The sequence below is a fragment of the Balaenoptera ricei genome, chromosome 2, assembly GCF_028023285.1.
Source record: "Balaenoptera ricei isolate mBalRic1 chromosome 2, mBalRic1.hap2, whole genome shotgun sequence".
Taxonomy (NCBI): domain Eukaryota; kingdom Metazoa; phylum Chordata; class Mammalia; order Artiodactyla; family Balaenopteridae; genus Balaenoptera; species Balaenoptera ricei.
The window spans coordinates 111,505,366-111,528,550 of record NC_082640.1 but is presented as its reverse complement, the minus strand read 5'-3'; the positions used below and the strand labels follow the sequence as shown (position 1 = coordinate 111,528,550).

The 23,185-nt window shown below is 38.2% G+C and overlaps 2 protein-coding genes across 5 annotated transcripts in view; one reads left to right on the top strand and one right to left on the bottom strand.

The window, feature by feature from the left end:
* The window catches only part of SLC12A6 (solute carrier family 12 member 6), an 87,599-nt gene extending 68,876 nt beyond the window's left edge, over positions 1-18,723 (top strand). For all 3 annotated transcript variants that reach the window (XM_059913712.1, XM_059913711.1, XM_059913713.1), the window contains 16 exons: positions 668-826; positions 1,004-1,102; positions 1,369-1,426; positions 4,272-4,446; positions 4,750-4,868; positions 6,112-6,210; positions 8,188-8,307; positions 9,326-9,430; positions 9,836-10,004; positions 11,334-11,529; positions 12,108-12,277; positions 12,997-13,128; positions 13,713-13,820; positions 14,021-14,205; positions 14,609-14,742; positions 15,722-18,723. In XM_059913712.1, coding sequence (XP_059769695.1) covers positions 668-826; positions 1,004-1,102; positions 1,369-1,426; positions 4,272-4,446; positions 4,750-4,868; positions 6,112-6,210; positions 8,188-8,307; positions 9,326-9,430; positions 9,836-10,004; positions 11,334-11,529; positions 12,108-12,277; positions 12,997-13,128; positions 13,713-13,820; positions 14,021-14,205; positions 14,609-14,742; positions 15,722-15,813 — 2,120 coding nt within the window. In that variant the 3' untranslated portion in view covers positions 15,814-18,723. The remainder of the gene's footprint in view (positions 1-667; positions 827-1,003; positions 1,103-1,368; positions 1,427-4,271; positions 4,447-4,749; positions 4,869-6,111; positions 6,211-8,187; positions 8,308-9,325; positions 9,431-9,835; positions 10,005-11,333; positions 11,530-12,107; positions 12,278-12,996; positions 13,129-13,712; positions 13,821-14,020; positions 14,206-14,608; positions 14,743-15,721) is intronic.
* Positions 18,639-23,175, bottom strand: EMC4 (ER membrane protein complex subunit 4). Of its 2 annotated transcripts, XM_059913714.1 has the most exons (5): positions 22,967-23,174; positions 22,514-22,628; positions 19,697-19,850; positions 19,218-19,378; positions 18,840-18,965 (listed from the first exon to the last, which is right to left on the bottom strand). In XM_059913714.1, the coding sequence occupies exons 1-5, from the start codon at positions 23,050-23,052 to the stop codon at positions 18,930-18,932; spliced, it is 552 nt and encodes a 183-aa protein (XP_059769697.1). In that variant the 5' UTR covers positions 23,053-23,174; the 3' UTR covers positions 18,840-18,929. The 2 variants fall into 2 exon arrangements, with proteins under 2 accessions (XP_059769699.1, XP_059769697.1); XM_059913716.1 differs by lacking the exon at positions 19,218-19,378 and having other exon boundaries at positions 18,639-18,965; positions 22,967-23,175.
* Positions 23,176-23,185: the final 10 nt, after the last annotated feature.

The following is a 23,185-nucleotide window of genomic DNA, read 5'->3' as shown; positions in this document are numbered from 1 at the left end:
TTTCTGCTTTTCTGTTAGTGATTTTATCCTTTTTCACGACTCCCTTGCAGTGTTGTCTGCTAAAATTTACTGCTCTTGAATGCAGAGCTGAGCAAATGACTTTTTAACTTAAGATAATAAAGTATTCTCTGTGTTATTATAAAATTGCCAATGTTTTTCCCACAGTGGCAGCTAGAATTATTTTAATGTCATCACATCCACATGTGTGTTTTCCTAACTCATCTAAATTTTTGAAATTCTCCGTAAGTGACTTCTATTTTAACTGTTTGGTCCACAAATTTCTTTGCATGTAAGCAAGTTTACACTAAGGTGTTCAAAATAGCATTGATGCCTAATTTTTTTTAAAAAAATAGGTTTTGTAAGGCATTCAGCTTTAGTTTGCTTAACTTTTACTAATTTGCATTGGTAAACTTAACTGCATTTGTATGTACCAAAGTATTTTGTCAAATTACATTTGAACCAGATGAGAAAAGGCATTAGGTTTTTATTTATGTGTGCTTTGTTATATGATATGTATGTGCATATATCTGTGCTCATGTAGAAGCAAACATACCCTTAAAAGCTATATAAATGATGAATCTGACTTTGAATGTTGTTGGCTAGAACATTATCTAATTATGTCCTTTCCATAGTGCTGCTGCTTATATACCCTTTTTTCCCACTGCAGAGAATCTTTGGAGTAATTATATACCAAAGGGAGAGATTATTGAAAAGCCCTCAGCCAAATCTTCTGATGTCTTAGGCAGCTTAAACCATGAGTATGTCCTTGTTGACATTACCACCTCTTTCACTCTTCTGGTGGGGATCTTCTTTCCCTCTGTCACAGGTAAGCAGATGGGCTGTTGCCTATTTTACAAACAATCAGACCCAGGGACTGATTTTTCTTAGACAAAACTATATTCTCAGTATTCCCAGATTTGCCTGTAGTCTTTGATAGCAATGTGAATATCAAAAGTGTCCAGGAACTGAAGAAGTTAACTTGTTCTTTTTTCCTTTTCTAAAGGTATCATGGCTGGATCAAACAGATCTGGAGATCTGAAAGATGCTCAAAAGTCTATTCCCATTGGCACTATCCTCGCCATCCTGACTACCTCCTTTGTCTGTATCCTTTTGATGGATCCAGTCTGAGTCTTAGTCATAGGAACAGCCATAGAACAAGGGTGATCAGTATTTCTATCCTGGTAATAAAGATATCTGCTTTTTACCACCTCACTTCACATCAGATAATCTACCCACCTCATCTCTAAAACTCAAGAAATAATTGATAAGTGAATTTAGCCACTCATTTTACTGATAGAAGAAGTTTCCTGAGTGTTTATGTTCATCTTAGACGGTGAACGTCAGTTTCCTTGACTCTCAATATCATAGATTTAAGCAATGTTGTCCTTTTTGGTGCATGTATTGAAGGCGTTGTTCTCAGAGACAAGTGAGTAGTTGATTTCTTTGTAACAATCGTGTGTCTATCTTCCATTATGTCTGATCATCCCATACAGCCCTGAGACAGTTATAAACTCAAAACCCACCTGAGATATATATCACAACTAACAATTAGAAAATACATGTATATAGGTCCCCAAAAGGGAGCTGTATAATAAGGGCCAGTATGTTGTTGTATAAGATGCAGTGGATATAGGACTTCATAAAGCAGTGAATTTGTCTGAATAATGAGGACTTTTCTGTACAGTAAAGAGAGCTGTTGGAAAACAGTAAAGGAGGACAAATAATAAAAAATAAAAATTTAAAAATTTAAAACTCAATTGTTTCTAGCATCTCCTCTATGAGACGTAAGTGTGTCTGATTGGCATTCTAAATAAAATCTTGAAACTTACTTTCTTCATTTCCTTCATGAAGGCTGCTGAGTGTTTTTCCTTTCATCTGTGAATACAAAAAAAAAAAAAATGTTTTGCAAGAGATTTCTAGAAAACTCTTCCTCCAAAACCTGCTATATCTCTTCCGTTTTTCCCCATCTTGAGGAGTTAATAACCTTACCATTCATCCCTTTCTCAAAACAGAAACCTAGGTATCATCCTAGACTTCTTCCATCAATTCCCTCATCCAGTTGGTTTCTAAGCCCTATAAATTTCATCCTTCATCTTAATAGATCTCATTCTTTCCACTATTTTTATCCCCATCACTCTGTACAGGCCTTCAGGATCTTTTGCCTAGATTATTGTAATACTCTCCCTTTCAGTTTTACTACCTTCTAATCTTTCTTCTACACTGTCACCAGAATGATTTTTCTAAAACACAAAATTTGATCATAGAACCTTCCTGCTCAGAGCCTGCCAAAGCCCCTTAAAGCCCATTACTTTGGTCTTGCCCTCTCTACCTCTTTCTGATCTCGTCTCCCATCATTCCCTCAAAAACTGCCTAAGCTCCAGCCATAACACAGAGTTAAATATTGTTGTTTCAACTCTCCATCCAGCCACATATTTGTGGGTGCAATGTTATTTGCTTAGAATGGGTTACTCCCACCTGGCAGACTTATATTCATCCTCTAAGACTAGACTAAGTGTCCTTTATCCTGTGAAGCTTTCCCAGACTCACGCAACAGATAACTGCTCCTCCCGTTGTTCAGCCACTCTACTGAACATATTGTATTATTGCACTTAAAATACGGTATTGCAGCTACTTGATTTCATATTTCTGTCCCCTATACTAGATTGAATTCTTTGAGGATAAGAACTCTAATAGATGCTGTATAAATATTGTTAACAAAAACAAATAAGTAACACAGTTTATTATTTCTATATGATTGTGATTGAAAATGGGTTTATAGAGCTTTGGTAAATTATAATATAAAAATTATAGAAAGTGTAAATTAGAATACCACTTCAGAAAACTGTTGGACATTATCTCCTAAAGTTGAACATATGCATACCTGATGAACCAGCAATTCCACTGCTAGGTATATCCAAGACAAATGCGTACATGTGTGCATTAAGAAGTGTGCACAAGGATTCTTTCAGTGGAATTGTTCTTAAGAGGCAAAATCTGGAAATAGTCCAAATGTCCATCAGCAGTAGAATGAATAAATTATGTATTCATGTGATAGAAAACTATACAGCAGCGAAAATTAATGAACCACAGCTATGTACCAAAAGAAAAAAAAGGAAAAATTTCACACTGTTGAATCAAAGAAACCAAACACAAAACATATATACTGTTTCTTTTTTTTTTTTTTTCATTTATTTAAAGTTTAAAAACAGGTAAAACTATATAGCCTTAAAAATTAGGAGAGTGGGGAGGGAGAAAGAGCTGGTGAGTGGGCATAAGAGAGGATTTTGGGTGCTGGCAGTGTGTTCTGTTTCTTGACTGGATGTTTACGTGGATGTTTGCTTTGTGAAAATTTATTGAAATATGCATTTAGTTTTTGCACATTTCTTTTGTGTGTGTGATACGTTGTAAAAAATCATTAAAACTGTAAATAATTAAACAATGAGATGCCATGTTTTACCCATCAAGTTAGCAGTGACTTAAAATTTTAATACTCAGAGCTGGTGTGAAATAGGTATGTGCCATAAGACATGAACCTTCATCTGCTTCCAGTGGGAATAAATCCAGTATACCCTTTCTGGAAAGCACTTTGGTAGTGCTTTGAAATATTTAACGATGTTGATCCCTTTTGTTGCAGTTATTCCCTCTTAGGAGTCTACCATAAGGAAAAAAATTTGAAATGTGAATGTGGATATGTGCATAACGATGTCAATCACAGTATTTTCTATAGTAGAAAATCAACACTAGAGGAATGGATAATGTAAATTATGATAATGTAAAGAAACGTGTAAAAATGTTTATTCATGAGTTTTTCATGACATAGGAAATTGCTTATAAGTTTAAAAAGAATACAGAAGTATAGGTGCAGTGTGGTCTCATCTATGTTTTTAAAAACATAGTAAACACTAAAATATGCAAGGTATGCTAAATGTTAGCGGTTATGTTATGATTATGGATTTCCTCCCTGATTTTTTTGTATTTTTCTATACTTTTACAGTTTTTCTGCAGAGTAGATATTTTGATAATTTGAGGGGGAAAGCTTTAATTAAAGCTTAGCTTATTTTCTGGCCCTACAGGTTATTTTTTTCTTAATATAGGCTACTAGTGCCTATATTGATCAGATCTACCTACCTTTACATTTATTATTATTCATGTCTAGCTCAATTTTGATTCCCTAAAAATTATAAATAGAAAAAATTGGGGGAATGTCAGTCTAGTTTTTTCGTCTAAAGTTATTTCCAGGTCAAATTTCCTCACTCTGATTTCTCTCCCAGGTTTGGGGATGCTGTGAAAGGTAATCTCGTGGTGGGTACCTTATCTTGGCCATCCCCGTGGGTGATTGTTATTGGCTCCTTCTTCTCCACGTGTGGGGCTGGACTTCAGAGTCTCACAGGCGCACCGAGGCTGCTACAGGCTATAGCCAAGGATAACATCATACCCTTTCTGAGGGTGAGTGACCCTGTCCTATGCCCTCTTCCTGTCTTCTCAGGTTTTACAAGAAACAGTGTGATCTTCATTCATAGGCTTAGGAATTACTGGATCATATAATATGAAGACGTGGGTTTTTAGCACAAGACCCTCTAAATCTCTAGTATGAGTTTATATGTGAGTGGGGTAAAGGCAATTAAAAGCTACCACAGTTGTAATACTATTATTTTTCAGAGCTATGAAACCATAGCATAGAGGAATCAGGGAGCATTGACTCAAACCCTCCCCACACTCCTGTGTCTGATATTTCCCTTCTATGTACAGGTGTTTGGTCACAGCAAAGCCAATGGGGAACCTACCTGGGCTTTACTTCTAACTGCTGTCATTGCAGAGCTGGGAATCCTTATTGCCTCCCTGGATCTTGTGGCCCCAATTCTTTCCATGTAAGAGCCAGTTATTCTCTTCACTTACTCTTACTTATGTGATGTATAATACATGTTGATTTCCATCAGGCATGTAACAGTAGTGATAACAGAGAGAACCAAGTATAGGTGTAACTTCACCTAAATAAATATTCCTGAGAATTTTCATGTAAGGCTAACTTCATAAGTTGTCATGGTTTCTTTCTACCTGTATAACTTCAAAAGTTCTTTGCCTTCATTTCTGATTCATTATCAACTGATTGTAGCTTTTACTACTAGTCATTCAACTTATTGACTTATTGATGACTTATTACTACCTACCTGGCACTGGGCAGTATGCTGAGAATAAGCATAAGATGGCTGAGACACAACCTCAGAGAACTGATGGTAGATAGATAAAGAAACCAGTGATCCCTGTCTAGTGTGATGAGTACTGTGGTCAAGTTGAACACTGAGCACTATATGAGCTCCAAAGTAAGGCCTCTAACTGGACTGAGACTCAGGAAAGGTTTTCTGGAAGAAGTGACACTTGTATCTTGAAGGAGGGCTGGTTATTTGCTAAGCAGTGAAGGGGTGAAAGAGATCCCAGGCAGGGAATGTGTGTGAAGGAACCAAGAGATGAAATAGTTCAGCACGTCTGGAGAAGTGAAAGTTTGGCTTTGATAGAGTGGGAGGTTGCGGGTTGGAGAGGTGCAGAGCGGGGAAGTAGGTAGAGCCAGATCACAAAGGACCAGGAACTTCTACCTGAAAGTAGTGGGTAATCCTTTGAGAACAAAATTATCATGTTTCTGTTTCATAATGATCAATTCAGTATAAAAGAGAGGTTAGAAGGAGGCCAAAATTGAGCTGGGAATGCCAGTTGGAAGCTTATTTCACTAATCCAACAAAGAAGAAATGAGAGCCTCAACTATGCTCATAGAAGTAGAGGTGGAAAGGAGGGGGGAGAAGTTTAGAGATTTGTAAATAGGTAGAATCCGTAGGACTTGATAAGTGAACTTGGGAAAAGGTTGAGTAGTGAAGAGGAAACTGGGATTGTCCCAAGAAAAACTGGGTAAAGAGTGGTTGTGTCTTTCACTGAGAGAGAACTTAGGAGGTTGAGCAGGTTTGTGGGGAGGTTAAGTTCCTCCACACCCTAGTCTTAATTAAAGGCTAGTGGCCTAGAACAAAGGCTTAAATACAGCAAATCTCTCTAGTTATCTAAAGTAACCTTTGAAGAATTATTTTACAGTAATAATCATTCCACTTACTTTTTTTATTCTGCCAGGTTTTTTCTCATGTGTTACCTCTTCGTGAACTTGGCATGTGCCTTGCAAACATTACTTCGAACACCCAATTGGAGACCCCGGTTCCGCTACTACCACTGGTGAGTCAGCTTTGTTTTCTTCTTCTTCCCCACATTTGGAGAGAACCCCTCATTGAACTAGAAAACTAGGAGATTCTGAGTTCTCGATACAGTTCTTTCTTGGTCACCCATTTCCTACTGTCTGTTTCAACTTCCAGTGCTCACATGAACTTCCACCATCCTACTGGGGTTTTTTTTTTATATATGGTTTTATAATAACTTATAATACCCACTTGAGAATAAAGATCAAAACTGTGAAATAAATACTTCCAGGCTGCTGTGTTCTTCAGGTTAAAACAACCTACCCTTTGCATATCTGATTGCCTGTTTCCCTCTTAGATAAGCACTGGGCTTCATTTCTTTCCATTTGTCCTCGTATTTGCATCAGTTTTCATCAGTTTTGATTCTCAGACTCCCTTCCTTAATGTGATTTCATTTAGTAGTTAAGAGCATGAGGGGACTTCCCTGGTGGTCCAGTGGTTAAGACTCCGCTCTCCCAATGTAGGGGGCCCGGGTTCGATCCCTGGTCAGGGAACTAAGATCGATCCCACACGCGTCAACTATTGAGCCCGCGTGCTCTAGAGCCCACGTGCCGCAACTACAGAAGCCTGCGCGCCGCAACGAAGACCCAGCCCAGCCAAAATTAATTAATTGATTAATTTTTTTAAAAAAATTAAAGAAAAAAAGAGTATGAGCTATGGAGTCAGATGACCTGAGTTCAAGTGTCAGCTCTACTATTTCCTAGTTTGTAACTTTCAACAAAGCACTTAACCACATAAAATTTCATTTTATCCATTTGTAAAATGGGACAAATAGTATTATCTATCTCATAGGGTTGTTTTGATATAATGTAAAGTGCTTAGCACAGTGCCTGGTACATAGTAAAGCTCTCAATGAAATGTTGCTACAGCTGCTGCTGTTGTGTTCACGTCTCCTCAGTCCTAAAGGAGCCACCACATTTTTAGCTACCATCCCATTTCTTTCCATTTCTTTTCTGTCACAGCTAGAATTTCTTTAATATGCCCTGTATGTACCTGTTGCTACATTCCTCTTTGCTGACTTCTTCCTTGATCCCTTTCTAGTTTCACTTACCAGTGGTGGGTAGTGATGTAACCTTTATCTGGCACAAATTTTGATCTGCAACTGATCTTAACACCTCTAATCCTCTTTCTGGCTTTAACTTTAGTTAAAAATTCATTATGAACTTTTTTTGTGTTACAATTTTGCATTTGTTATTTTTTCTCTTTCTCTTTACACTCTATATTTTCATTCATTAGATCCTAATCTTCTCCAGATTAACAACTGTTCTATTTGTTCTTTGAAATTTGTCATACAACTAAGTTCATTCTGTACAGAAAACAACTTCAGTAAGCACAGTTGTCTACCTATTTGATCAAAACAAGAATTTCATTATTTTCTTCCAAGTTCCTTATGTAAAGTAAAGAAACTAATGGGAGATTTTTTCCAGTCGGTTCTGCAGTTGTGTTAATAAATGTTCATAAACTTTTTAGCCATATTCACATGAAATACTTTTTTTAAAAAGATCAAAGAGTTGTTAATAATTTTGACTACATGTCCCATCTCTGCTTTGACATGTAGGCATTAATTGTCCCCATAACTAACTACAGATGACTTTCATAGCATCCCTATTCATTTATATGTTTTTCCAGCAATGGGAAACATCAGCACTAAGGGTGGTTCAGGGCTCAGTGCAGATCTATTGATTGTTGCCAGTCCATGATAAGACAACTATAAAAACTGAGAAAAAGCATTTAGAAACTTTATAGCAATTTGACATTGTCACAGCATCCAAGCATATAACAGTTTTTCTAGTAATTCATTTTTTATTGCATTTTACGGAAGTTCTATCTGCAATATATTGGAATTTTAAAAAATAATAATTTCTCACCAGGTTAAGAAGCACCTTTGGCACAGGCTTCTTTTTCAGCTGCTTAGAAAAACATTAAAAAAATTTTTTTGTTGTTTTTAATTTTCTAGGGCCCTCTCTTTCATGGGAATGAGTATCTGTCTGGCTCTGATGTTTATTTCTTCCTGGTATTATGCCATCGTAGCTATGGTAATAGCTGGTATGATCTACAAGTACATTGAGTACCAAGGGTAAGTCTGGATACAACCTTGATCGCTGCTAAAACTATCAAAACTGGCTACTTTGGTTAGAGCCAGCCTGGTGAAAATTGCATTAGGGATCCAGAAAACTTCATTCATCTGTACCTAAATTTTGTACCCCTAATTCTCTTAGTCACCTTATAGACATAAGCCATTGATCATAAAGGGAACCTGTTGAGAAAGTATGAATGGATCAGTGAAAAGATAACTAAAAGGATGTACTGAAATAGTAATGATAGTATTAAAGTATACTTTGCCGTACAGCAGAAACTAACACAACATTGTAAATCAACTATACTCCAGTAGAAATCAAAAAAAATAAAATAAAATAACCAACAAGGACCTACTGTATAGCACAGGGAACTCTGCTCAATACTCATATTTGTATAACTGAATCACTTTGCTGTACACCTGAAACTAACCCAACATTGTTATCAACTATACTCCAGTACAAAATAAAAATTAAAAAAAAAACAAAGTATAACACAAATATAAATATTCTTGCTTATCTCTTCAGGCAAGGAATTGTGTCTGAAATGGAAAATAAATTAGTCCTGAATAACTTTGTAACAACTAAGACTTCACTAACAATGTCCCAAAATTAGGAATAAATAACACTCTGATTTAGAAGATTACATTGAGTTTTGCTTTCTCTGCAATTATTTTTGAAATAATTTAAACTTTGGATCTGTAGTAATTTCCTAATCCAAATTGCTATTTTACATTATTGCTTTTGAATAGTTACATTGCAGGACAAGTTAAGTGACCCTTCCAGCAGCCTTTATTCTGAACTGTTGTGTAGTGCAGTGTGTTGATGAAGGGTAGTGTTGATCTGCTTACTGTGGGTTCATTATGTTAATAGAGAGCATCATATAAATAATTAATATGAGCTTTAATATTCTACCCTGTGTGTATGTTACTTTTAGATAAAGAAAAAGTAAACTGTTTTTTGAGATTGTACTTGTTATGGTTTAAATCTGTCTCTGCTCTTTTCTCCTCTTTCTCCCAGAGCTGAGAAAGAATGGGGTGATGGTATCCGCGGGCTGTCCCTCAGTGCAGCCCGATTTGCTTTGCTTCGGCTGGAAGAAGGACCTCCACACACTAAAAACTGGAGGTAAAAAAAACAACAGAGCTTAGTGGTGTTTGGCAGAGTTACCACACAGAAAGGTGTGCTTCATTGATTACAGGATGAGGAAATCATGTGGCTCAAGGAATTCATGAAATGGACATGCTTTGACTGATTCTAAATTCTTGATCCTCTGTTCCCTTTTATTCATGTGCTATACGATCTAGACTTCTACCATTTTCATTCTTCCTTCAAGACTGATCAATTTGAGGTAATACTGGGAAAATTCAGAATAACTGTGCAGCCGCACCTTATCATTTTCTCTAATCTCTTCCTTCTGTCAAAGTATGTGTTTTATACAGATCTCCTGAATTAAAGGGTAGACTTCTCATTCTGTTCCCAGACCCAGAGTGTTTTCTTATCCCACCCCCTTCCCCGCCAACCTCTTTACAGGCCTCAGTTGCTTGTATTGCTGAAACTAGATGAAGACCTACATGTCAAGCATCCTCGCCTCCTCACCTTTGCTTCACAGCTTAAGGCAGGAAAGGGTCTCACCATTGTGGGCTCTGTCATCGTGGGGAACTTCCTGGAGAACTATGGTGAAGCTTTAGCTGCTGAGCAGGTAAGAGTCAAGGCTTATTGACCTAGGGGAATTTACCATATGGTTTTGTGCTGTTGAGTCATAAGACCTCGGATTTCTAAATTAATCCCTTTCCTGAGTGATCTAGGAGGTGTGCTTCATAGTGCTGACTTGAATGGTCATATTCTCCCAAATATTAAGATGAACCAGAAGATAATAATTTATTCCTCCCATTTAAAAAGCATTTCTAAACTATAAGATTATCAAGGCTAAGCACTATTTCCAAATAGACTCCAGACATTGACTCAGCCCTGAGAGAAGTCATGTAAATAAATCATCCCTTGAACTATGGTGATGGTTCCTCTCAATCTTGTGACAACAAGGAGAGATGAGCACATTTTCTTCCTCTTTACTAATCTACATGGTACCATGACCAAGATTCCTTTGCTACTTCTGATTAGCTTATGGGATATTAAAGTTCTTCCTGAAGAAGAAAGTAGATTTCACTCTAATATTTATTATAAATGATAGAACTCACCCCAGAGAAATTTCAGTTACATTTCAAAAATTTTACTGGATTTCATTTTGGCATGCTTTGAAACCCTAGAACTAGAAATGCTGAAGAAACATTAGTCCAGAATGATCATAAAAATAAATAAAAAGCACAATATTGGAAATCAAGAGACCCCGATTATCCTAGCTACACCGCTGACTTAATCTGTGCCTTTGGGAAAATCATATCCATTTTCCACACCATTATTCCCTCTACCTTTCCACCAAGAGAGTGAAGTAAGACTAAATGAAATACTATCTCCAAACTGGCTTGAATAAATAATAGTAAAACAAATACAAGTGTCGCAAGTAATCACCATTAAAATATCAAAAGGGATGTGGAAGTAGCAAAAACAAAAAAGAAAACATACCTGAGATAATTCTAAACTGAAACTGAATCGTCATATTGAATTTCTAGTAATATGAGTCAGGGCAAGACTGGGACTAAGGAAGGAAGGAGATTATGTTCACACTCACCCTGGGCAATTAGGAAGGAATATTGAATATTCACTTTGTGACAGTCCCTATTATCAATTTGTTTGGTATGTTAGAAAGAAAAGCAGAAGAGAGGAAAAGGTAGAGGAACTATCAGTACATGTAGACAACTACCTACATACGTAGTAAGCAGTTAGCAAGTGAAAAAGGCAAAGGATAATAAAATTTCATTGGGATAAATTAAACTTTTTGAATTGTTCTGTAGAAGATAACGATCTTATGCAGAGTTTGGAAGGGGAAGGGGAATATAATACGGAGAAGGAGTAAGAAGTTAAAAGACCCAGGATGAAGTAATTCAGTGTTGACATTCTGTCTCTCTTTCAGACCATAAAGCATCTAATGGAGGCAGAGAAGGTGAAAGGATTCTCCCAGCTGGTGGTGGCCGCCAAGCTGAGAGAGGGCATTTCCCACCTCATCCAGTCATGTGGGCTTGGGGGCATGAAGCACAACACAGTGGTGATGGGGTGGCCAAATGGCTGGCGCCAGAGTGAAGATGCTCGAGCTTGGAAGACTTTTATTGGTACAAAACATTTCTCATACTATCCTGAGGGCTCAAATAGAGGATATACCCTAACCCCACCCCCCAGCCTCCTAAAGTAGAGACGATGTCCTTGCTGAAGCATAGTCTCATAAGGGCACCTAAATAACTACTAGTAGTAATAACCTGATTCTATTCACCCCCTCCAGCCTTACATAATGTTCATCAGTTGTTTATCTTGCCAAGTCTTACGTTAGGAATTATCTCTGAAATTGCCATATTTCCATGTGTGATCTCCCACATTGACATTCTCACAGGAATTGGAAGAATTGTTCTTCAGCATCAAAATCTCCCCAATTCACGTATCCCCCACTTAGAAATGTAGTAATCAGAATACACCTAGTAATGTAAATCATAGTTCTCGGTGTAATTCTGTTAGCTATTCAAATTTTTCTTAATGATTTTCGTTACTTGATTTGGTATAGCCTACTGTGTAAATAGGACACCTTGCTCAAAGAACTGTCAACGGGCATTATCCTTTCTTTGCTGACATGGTAGGAAGCAAGGTAAGCCTAAGGATTCATCTCTGCTTATCCTGATTCTCTCTGTTTTCTCCCTAGGCACAGTTCGAGTGACGACTGCTGCCCATCTGGCCCTTCTGGTGGCTAAAAACATCTCCTTCTTTCCCAGCAATGTGGAGCAGTTTTCTGAGGGCAACATTGATGTGTGGTGGATTGTGCATGATGGGGGGATGCTCATGCTCTTACCGTTCCTCCTGAAACAGCACAAGGTATTTTCACACCTTTTAAAAAAAGTCTTTCTCCCTTAACTTCTGTCCTCGTTCACTAGACAGAGAGTCTTCCTTTCATTCTATAGTGTTGGGGCTTAGAAGACTTGGGGATTATTCTTGGCTTTCCATGATTCCAGATTCAACCTTATAAGAAATAGTTTTCTTTGTAGTTGATACCTAACTATCTCCAAGGGAAATTCAGCAAATTAATAGAGCTCCATATGAGCCCTTGGAAAAAAACATTAATAAGTGAATTACAAAAAAGACAAAGACCAAAATACTGGAAACCTAAGAGAGTGTGTGTGTATCTTATACATATATATGCTCATCCTTTGGTAAGACTGAAATTTAAAATAGTAAATATTATAGTCTGCACAGTGTCACCAGTATGCTATCTGAGTAAAGCACCCTCTTAATGTATCACGTGCCATCTTTTCTGTTTTGCCAGTTTTTTTCTTGTTATGAAATAAGAACTCCTTTAAACTATATTTTATGTGTTCCTTTGTCAAGCTTTTGCCCTAACAATAATATAGCAAGTAAGTAAAATAAATAAATAAATAAATAAATAAATAAATAATAATATGGCAAGTAAGAATCTAGGAACATATACCCTGAAACTGTACAAGAATGTTCTAGGCAAAAGTGCCATTTGTTTTAAGAAATAACTCTTTTTTGCCTTCTTGCATTTAATTTTCCAAGTATATGTGGTACTTTCTCAGGTGTGGCGAAAATGCAGCATACGGATCTTCACAGTAGCCCAACTAGAAGACAACAGTATTCAGATGAAGAAGGACCTGGCCACCTTCCTGTATCACCTTCGCATTGAGGCAGAGGTGGAAGTTGTGGAGATGGTGAGAAAGCTGAGTTTGAGATCAGAGAGACTACCCTGTCATTCTAGAACCTCTTCTGGTTTGGGAATTTCTTCAGCTGCAAATGTGGATTAATTCCTTAGTTCCAGCAAAACTCTCATATGTTGATCTAGATAAGTACAATGCATATGTGATGTGTATTTAGTGGTAGTTTTTAATTTTTGCTTTCCTGTTTGTTTGTTCCATAGCCCTTCTATTTCTGCCAGATTCTTATCTGCTTAATATAGTTTTATTAGGTTTCAGTTCATATATTCATGTTAAAATCACACATAGCTTTTTTAAAAAAATAACTTGTAAGTATTAAAAAAAAATAAGACTGGGGTTTTCGTTTTGTGTTTCAAGGAAAAACATATGTCATGGTTAGATTGTGGAAAAGACTCAGGGCTCTGGATTTGATCTACAATCCACAATATTATTATATTTATGTAACTCAATGACTGAGCAAAAACTAAAACCTAGGTTGATATTGTGATACTTTCTCTGGTTTAATTTAGTGAGTGGAAATGAAAATATATGGTTCTTTCTCTTTTGTGCTTCTTGCCTACTCTGTGTGATATCTACGGCAGCATGACAGTGACATATCAGCTTATACTTACGAGCGCACCCTGATGATGGAGCAAAGGTCCCAGATGCTCCGGCACATGCGACTCTCCAAAACAGAGCGGGACAGAGAGGTGAGATTTTGCTGCACTGACCTAATCCTGGCCCTGTGAAGTCTATCACTGAAAGGGATGATAGTATTGTTCTCAGCATGACAGATTCTTTCCTGATTGCTTTATTGGTTATTCCACTATAACCACATTTCAAAATAATTAAAGATGAAGCATGAGAGAAAATTGGGTATAGAGTCATAGCTATGTTGGGCCTTCCTCAGGCACAGCTGGTGAAAGATCGGAATTCAATGCTACGATTGACCAGCATTGGCTCTGATGAGGATGAAGAGACAGAGACCTATCAGGAGAAGGTGCACATGACCTGGACGAAAGACAAGTACATGGCATCCCGGGGGCAAAAGGCCAAGTCAATGGAAGGATTCCAGGACCTACTTAACATGCGTCCGTAAGTTTTCCTACTCACAAGCTTATCACTTAATATAGTATCCTAGTTAGTGCCACAGATGTGGCACTGCCTGAATACACAGGACAGAATCTAGTCCTCTTTTCACCCCAAATCCAGCCATCTTTCTGCTGTTTGCCTATGCATATCAGCTACCAATTAACACTGTACACAAGCTAACCATCTTTCTTCCTGTCCATACTGTGTTCCTGGTATAAAACAAGCAAATGTAGAATGAGAAAACCATGATATCAATATTATAAGGCAATCAATCATTTGTTCATTACATCAATCATAGTTAAAGCAAAAAATCTCTAAAATCTCAAGTTTTTTAAAGTTGACGATATGCCTAGTTTTCTCTTTGCCTTAACCCACCTGTTTCTTCCCCACCACGCTCCCCTTCCAGGGACCAGTCCAATGTGAGGCGGATGCATACAGCAGTGAAGCTCAATGAGGTTATAGTTAACAAGTCCCATGAAGCAAAGCTGGTTTTGTTGAATATGCCAGGGCCACCCCGAAACCCTGAGGGTGATGAAAACTGTATCCTTTCCGAGAGCAAAACTTCCAGTAGGGAAAATCTTAGCCTGTGTTTTAGATGGGACACTAAGTAACTGTAAAAGTCATTGTCTATGACTTCCTCTCTTGAGGAGGGAAGACTGTTAAAAGTCTCAGGCAAGGATCCTTACTTAGTGATACCACTCTACTTCAGGGGAGTTGGGTATAACATGTTCTCTCTGAACCCTAAAGAGACTTCTTAGGTGGCATATTTGCAACATGACTTTTAACATTCAGTGTATAGAACCCTTTCTGACAGTCCTAGAGATGGAACACCCACAGCCCTTCTCCTTTCCAGGCTCTGCCCAGTTCGCAAAGCCTCTCTCTTTTGGATGGAGTCAGGGGAGAGGCAGTTGAAGTGTAATCTCCTCTGAGGGGGAAAGATAAGGTTCTTCTTCATACCCTAATTCCAGGATTGTTTTTATGGGACCCCTTCAGCACTGCAATGGCACAGACTGGTCCATTCCCACCAGTACCATTAAGGAAAAGAGGTTAAAAGAAAACAAAGAGTAAATCAACTATATTTGAAGAAAAAAAGAAAAAGAAAAAAGAACTGGCAGAAAAAATCTAACTTGAGCAGGTTCACTTGGAAATTACTGGGATTCTCTCCTGGAATCTTACAAGCTGCCCTGTTGTGGCTTTTTCTTCCTTCTGCCTTATTTGCTATGTAGTAGTAACACATTACTTCTGGGTTTTCCCCCATTTTAAAATAACATTTAGAAAAAAAAAAATCTAACAAATGGGAGAGAGTCTTGTATTATTTATGCAAAGAGGCTAGATCCCCAGATTACTTCAGAGTTAGATTGAATCCAGAGTTCAGACTTCTCCAGTTCTGAATATATAATAATTAAAACAAGCATGTTGATTTTGCAGCTTTGTAGTCAGATAAACTCAGATTATCATGATGCCAGGTTTTAAATTGTGCTCTTCTCCTGCCTATTTGTCTCCTTGACAAATTCTGAAGACATGGAGTTCCTAGAAGTGCTCACCGAAGGACTAGAGCGAGTCCTTCTTGTCCGAGGTGGTGGCAGTGAAGTGATCACCATTTATTCATAATCTACCCCTGAATGACTCTGCTGGGCCTCACCTTTCCAAAAAGGCTTCCATCCTCCATGGAAGTGCCAGCTCTTTACTACCACTCCCATCAACTAGGGACCTGTGTTCTGTGTACATCACGCTGAACTCTTAACGAGCTGAGCCTCAAGTACTTGTGCAGAAAAGTACAAACAGATCTGCTCTTTGCTACCATATGACCTGCTGTCCTTAAAGAAGAAGCAGATATTCCCTCAACCTCAGAACAATGCTCAAGTCCTACAAGCCATGCCTGTACCAGATAAAGGCAAGTTAGAATTAACAAGCTAAACCAATAAAATGAATTGGCAAAAGGGGGGATGCTAGAAATTCAACTGAAGACAAAAGACAAGTACACATCTAACATTAAAGATGAGTCTCAGAAGTCATGATTCAATGATGACACCATGCGGGTAACAGCCAGAGAGACACAGCTTCATCATACTAAAGAATTCATGGCCAAGTACACGGGGAGCTAACATCTTTGTGGAGACATCCGTGGCAAGCCAAGATGAAAATTTTCGTCAGTGTATCCACTGCTCTCCAGGACTCTAATTTTACATTAGGGTACTAATATATAAAAACTGAAACATGAAACTGCAGCCCCTACTTCCTCCAAAATAATATTCCCCCAAAATATGTTTAAGTACACATACTGTGTTGTATATTTCAGCTGTTTCTCAAACCCATCCTGTGGTTAGGATTGTAATACAGGCACTGTTACCATGGAAATTGTTTTTTAAAAGGTTGAGTAAAAATTCTTTCTTTCAGGTTCTTTGCAAGTGGACAAACTAAGCTAACTCCAAAATGTAGCTATCAAGATTGACATAAATGCAGTCTGTGGTTACCTATGAGACATGGGCAAAATATATAAGCTGTTATCTAAGAAATGCAGATGATGATGCATATTGACCAAGAGATTCTCCTTTCCTTCTCCCTTTTATGCCTTCTGGGTTATAGGCACAGATCAAAAATCATAGGAACAAACACACTAGGAAGACTGGCTAAAATCCTTTCCTAAAACCTTTGGATTATCCTTCAAAGGAAGAATCCAGCAGTGGAATTCGAAGTTTATAGCCATACTCCTTCCGTAGTGCCAAAGTTACTGAGCTGCTGCTACTCTTCTTACCTACTTCCCTGAAGTGGCATGCAATTGGCATTGGCCTGTTTCCAGAAACTTCTTTCATTAGGAAACCTGTGGACTCATTCCCAAAGCCAGCCATAGTGAAGACTTGTAACAGTCTTCTATTTCAGTTTTGTTTTCAGAAAGCTCTAAATGTGTCAAGGAAATGCTTCTGCAAGCTTAGCTTTTTATTTGCTAACTTAATGATCACAAAACACCTGCCTTTCGAGCATAGGGAAAGTGCCCTGTGTGACTGAGTGGTAATTTCATATATGTGAAATCTTCATTTATTGTACAGGATAGGGTATTCCAAGAAACTATCTTGCCTGTATTCACGTCTGCTTTTGAATTTCATTTTATTAATGATAAATAGTACCACTCTTTCATTACCAGTAGGATATGGAGCAAGCTGACTTGCTCCGTAGTCTGCAGACTATTCATCTGACCCTTATGGACAGAGGAGAAAAACCCTTCAATATGGCTTAAGAAACTGAGTCATTTTGGTTTATTCCCTTTGCTCTTGTTTCAGTGTCCCAGCCCACTCAGGTAGCAAAGCAGACAAGATCTTTTAAGTCTTTTTTCTGCTGCTTTCTGCAGAGGGTAGAAGCATTGTTTACAACTTTCATTGCAACACTCCATTGCTAAGTTGAGTCCAGCAGTAGTGGAACAGGTCCCCTAGGACCCAAGCTAGTAAAGATCCATGCTCTAAAGGTCAGCTTTCCCAGGAATTCCTTTACATTTACACAAAACCTCTGGCCAAAGTGATAAATATTTTTTCCCATATAGAAAAAATACGGGCAGAAAATAAGGTTAGTTTTACAAGAGCTTTTTGTGGCTGGAGCTCTGTAAGAATCCTTTAAAGGGATAATGGAATTAGTGGCTGCTAATACAGCCCCTACTTTAGGCCCTAAAACACAATCACTGTTACATGGGGAAGTGTTTATTAGGCCAGATTTAAACTCATCTCTGTCTAGAGCATTTCATGTCTATGTGTTACTTATGTTGTCTGCAAGGTGTCTTGTCTCTTTTAATCACTGCAAATAAAGCAATACCGAAAACTTGATGAGAAAATGCACCTTAGAGGAAGGGGCTTTGTGTTTCAAGCAGGAAGAGAAAGGAAAGACCTCCTCCTGCCTTTTGAAGAGATCCAGCTTTTAAGTCTTAGCTATGACTTTACCAGGGCAGGTTATGACAATATTCATTTTCCAACTGCTGGCCCTCTGCCTTTTATAGCCATCTTAAAAGCTTAAGTTTGAATTGCAGCATCTGTCTGACAGGTGCCAAGTTCCTTTTGGCAGGGGAAAGATCACTACTTTGTATCTTCCGTTGCCTCAGATTCCTGTGTCCCCAGAGATCCCACCAATCCTCTTTCTCCCTAAACATGTTAAAAATCCATTTTTGTGGATATTAAAGTAGCAATTACACTGTAAGCATTTTATGTGCTTTTTTTTGTCTGGTTTATTTTTCTTTTCATCATGTATAATCTGAATTCAGCATTATTTTCTCACATTTCTCTAGTATCTCCAACAGAATTTTTATGTCCCAGCTTGTGTTAAATAGAAGTGAAATATTAAGGAGGATAGATTTAAGGGAAACTTGTGCAACTTTTTTTTAAAGCACTGTTCTCAACCATTTAATTTATTAAAAGGAGATGCTGCTGTAGCTCTTGATTTATCAGCAACCACTCTTTTGTTTACAGAGTTATGGTTTTATTTGTTGTTTTGCTCTCTACTGGAAACATAAATAAAGTTTTCTACCTTATTTTCAGTCAAGAGTTGTGGTAGTTTTTTTGTGTTTGTAGTGATATGTACATTGTCTTTCTAGGATTTGTCTCTTCACCATGGAGAAAAGAGACCTTTTGGTCCTTTTCAGTGAGTGATAATGTTAAGGGTTAGTATGCTGAGGAGGAGCCACTGGGCATGAAGTCGGCTGTAAATGAGATCCAAATACATAGGCACCACGTGCTTCTTTCTCAGGTTCACAAAAGCAGTCCTCCTCCACTGAACTCCATCCTCTGAAAAAAAGAAAAAATGAATAGGTTAATGGTGAATGAGTACTGAAATAACTTCCTGAATCAAGTACTTAATACTTTAATCATAAGCTCTATTTTGCTTTATCTTTAAAATATAACAACTTCCAAACTCCTAATGGATCTTATTTCTTAAGAAATGAGCTCTAATAGCAACTGTGATCCCCCACCATCAAATGGATCAACTATTTACTGTACATCACATCTGCCCCAAATTTAACTTTCCTTTTGCCTTACCTCAGGGGGCTCAATGAAGGCTAACCAATCTGATGCATGTGTAGGCAAGAGTCCCATTGACTGGCACTTATAAACAGCCAATGCCAAACCCATAAGGTTCCCAATGAGATACACCAAACCCTGAAGAAACTTCTGGCTTGAACTTTCTAGCATCTTGAAAGCTGTTGGGGTAACAGAAAGTGTCAAAAACCAAAACAACTTTTTTTTTCAATACGAATCAGGCCATATATTAATATATATAAAACAGACAGTCCAGTCCCATAGTAAGAGTACAAATAGAACCATTAAAGGTGAACAAAAGCCCACAAGCACCATTTCCTCCTCCATGCCACCACCACTGCCATCACCACCCTACACACACTCCTACTGCAACTAGCCAAGAGCTAGCTGTGCCAAAGACTTCCCGTAATGGGTTCTGCCGAAGAATTTGCCTTTGATTCTTAAAGCTTAGGGAGGATTATTATTTCAAGAATACTTACTGGCTGAAATGGCCATAAGTGCCTGAATGGGTCGCCAAGCCATCATACACACCATCATAGTAGGGAAGATGGAGATAGTATTGCCTGCCATGTACATGATGAAGAGGTTCATGGGAATCTGTTTCAGGGGACCCAAGGCAATGTCCCAGCAGCGCTAAAACAAACACAGTTTTAACCTCTGATCACTATCCTCAGTCCTACGTTATATCACTGGTGTTAAAGTCAAATGAACACATTTCCCGACTCTGTGCTTCTGAGTGAGCTGACTCCTCAATTCCACCACCTCTGCCCTTCTCCCACTTTGCCACAGGAAGCTTGCTCTTCTCCTAAAGATAAGGCATCTTCACCATTTCTGTGTTTCCCCATGGGTTTCCCAAATACCATTTTTCCCCCATGACTTGCGGTAAAGAAAAGACTTCCCTACTTTTGTTCTTATACTTCTGCATCTATCACTGGCCCATCTACAACTGAAGAACTAGATAAATCCACATAGTGGTAGATTAGCATACCTCAATAACTAATAGAACAAACAGACAAATCCAGATATAGAAGATCTGAATGATATTATTAACCCAATTGACATATAGAACACTGCACCCAACAGCTGCAGAAATCACATTCTTTTCAAACACACATGGGACATTTACAAAAACTGACAACTTACTGAGCCGTGGAGAAAGTGTCAATAACTCTCAAAGAACTCAAATCATACAAAGCATATTCTTTGATTATAATGCAATTAAGCTAGGAATCAATAACAAAAAGATAACTAGAAAATCCCCTATGTGTTAGAGTGGAAAAATGTGCTCTAAATGATCCACTAATCAAGGAAGAAATTTCAGTGGAAAACAGAAATATTGTTAACTGATAACAAATACCATATATTAAAACTGTGGGACACAGAGCTTTGAGAAATTTACACCCTTAAATACATATTAGAAGACTAAATAAAAGTATCTAAGCATCTATTTCAAGAGGTAAGAAAAAGAATAAATTAAACCCAAGGAAATGGAAAGGAAGGAAATCAAAATGAGAGCAGAAATTAATGAAATTTTCTTAAAATCAACAAAGCCAAAGGTTTTTTCAAAAAGATTAGGAAAATACTGGTGAGCCTGATGAATAAAAAGCAAAATATTCAACAGCAAGAATGAAAATAGAGACATCTCTATAGGTCTTCCATATATTAAAGTGATCAATATTATGAATTTTGGGGAAATGGCTAAATTCCTAGAAAAAATAACAACTTACCTAAACGGCATAAGAAGTTGGAAATTTAAATAGTCTTATAACTTTAAGAAACTCTGTAATTAAGCCCAAATGGTATCCCTTGGCAAATTCTAAACATTTAAGGAAAAAATAAAGCCAATCTTATACAAACTCAGAGAAGAAAAAATGAACTCATTACTGTAATATGGGGCCTCATAAATACCAAAACCTGCCAATGACATTATGAGAAAATTTTACAGACCAGTATCACTCATGAACCTAAATACAAAAATCCTAAACAAAATATTTAAAGTAAATCTATCTATATAAACAGAATAATATACCCCTGTCCATTTGGGTTTATTCCCATAAAAGAATAAATGGCCATATGTGTAAACAGTTCCCTTATCTGTCATTTACACAGATCACTTATATAAGAGTTTATTTATAGAATTCTTGTTTTTTTTAAATTTTTTGGCCCTGCTGAGCAGCATGTGGGATCTTAGTTCCCTGACCAGGGATCAAACCTGTGCCCCCTGCGTTGGAAGCATGGAGTCTTAACCACTGGACCACCAAGGGAAGTCCCTATCTGAGAGTTTAAATATCAAATCATCCAACAGAATTGTTCTAAAATACGTATTTTATAATAATCTGCCTTTAAAATCACGCCATTTTAGTAATACCTATCATGTATTATTCATATTATGCTTTGATGTACCAAGATGAAAAATGACAGGACACTTATCAAGAAAATCACTGACAACAGCTCTGTCATTTTCATGTTGTGAAAATCACTGCATTTCATGAATCAAAGTTCATTTAATATTGAACAATATTAAGACTGAGAGGAAACTGCCAGGCACTGTTCGAGGGACTTGGGAGACAAAATCTTGCTCTCATGGAGCTTAAAAGAGTGAAAAGAGAGATAATAAAATAAGTAAACTATATATGAATGACATGGAGAAATATATATGAATGATATGGAGAAATATAAAGTAAGAAAAGATAGGGAGTGCCATGAGAGTAGACTAAGAAGGTAACATTTGAGAGACTGAAAGGAGATGAGACAGCAAATCATAAAGGTATATGGGGGAAAAGGAAAGAACAAGTACAAAAAGCCTGAAATAGAAGCTTCCCTGGCATATTTAAGGAGCAGCAAGGAGGCCGTTCTGACTATAGGAGTGAACAAAGGGGAAAGTGGTAGGAGATGAAGTGGCTGAGACCAGGATGATAGATTACAGCAATAAGAATTAAGATTTTGAATCTATTTTGAAGGTAAAACCAACGGACTGTTCTGACAGGTTGGTTGTGTGGTATAAGGGAACTCCAGTAGAAAAAGATGACTTGAACTGGAACGCATTGCTACCACTGGCTAATTTTCAACCTACTTCCTTATATCTTATGTTCAAACGTCTTTTATTTTTCCAATTATTGAGCACTTTTGGCTCTGATATGTCAACTAATGTAACACTAATCTCAAGCAGTTTAGCTACCAAATATTCGGGATAAGGGCCATCTACACTAAGACATTCATATGCTGCGTGGGAGAAGAGGGTGGGTGTGTAGGTCAGGACTGGCCCAAGGACTACAGTGACATCTATACCTCTGTACCTTCTCCACTAGGATCCGGTCTGTCTCTTGCACGCTGGTATCAGGCACTTGCTTGTCCAAGTAACCAACTGGGTACAGCGAGTCTCCCTGTCCACCGCCCCGGTCACTTCGGCTCCTAGAGACCAAAACCAAGAAACTAAGGTTGCAGCCTTCCACACTTCATATTCCACATTTCCCGTTCGAATCACAGGAATAAAGATCCTCAGATGCATCTACCCAGATTAGACAAAGCCCTCTCGTGGGTTCGTCAGACCCTTGCCTGTAGGGAGGAATGAAATAAGCATCCTTTGGTCATAGAAACCTCTATGGCAGAGAAGCCTCTAGCTCCCCAGGAGTCGTTTCTGGGCCACCTATCCTTTTCAGGGAGTTGGGCCTGAGGGTTCAGGTCCTATTCCTCTGGGGTAGTGCTGGGGTGGGAGCTCTCTGATGTCTAACTTTGCCCATGCACCTCACCTGCTGCCTCCTCCAGGTCCGCTCAGCTCAATCGCCCACTTGAAGCGCCGGCCTCGGTTGGCCACCAGGCTCCCCTGGGCCGTCATGGCAACGACCGCCTCCCAAAGCTGCAGAGCTCCCGACCAAAGTGCAGTCGGGCCTCAAGCCCAACGGCGTCCACGACTTCTGGGGCTCACTCTGCAAGTCCACATCCGGCGCGTAAATGTAGACGTCACTTCC

Coding starts and splice junctions, on each gene's coding strand:
- EMC4 (XM_059913714.1), bottom strand. CDS start 23,052: ATGACGGCCCAGGGGAGCCTGGTGGCCAACCGAGGCCGGCGCTTCAAG. Junction 22,629..22,966: donor GGACCTGGAGGAGGCAGCAG/GTGAGGTGCATG, acceptor TTTGGTCTCTAG/GAGCCGAAGTGACCGGGGCG. Junction 18,966..19,217: donor CCTTCATTGAGCCCCCTGAG/GTAAGGCAAAAG, acceptor TCTTTTTTTCAG/AGGATGGAGTTCAGTGGAGG.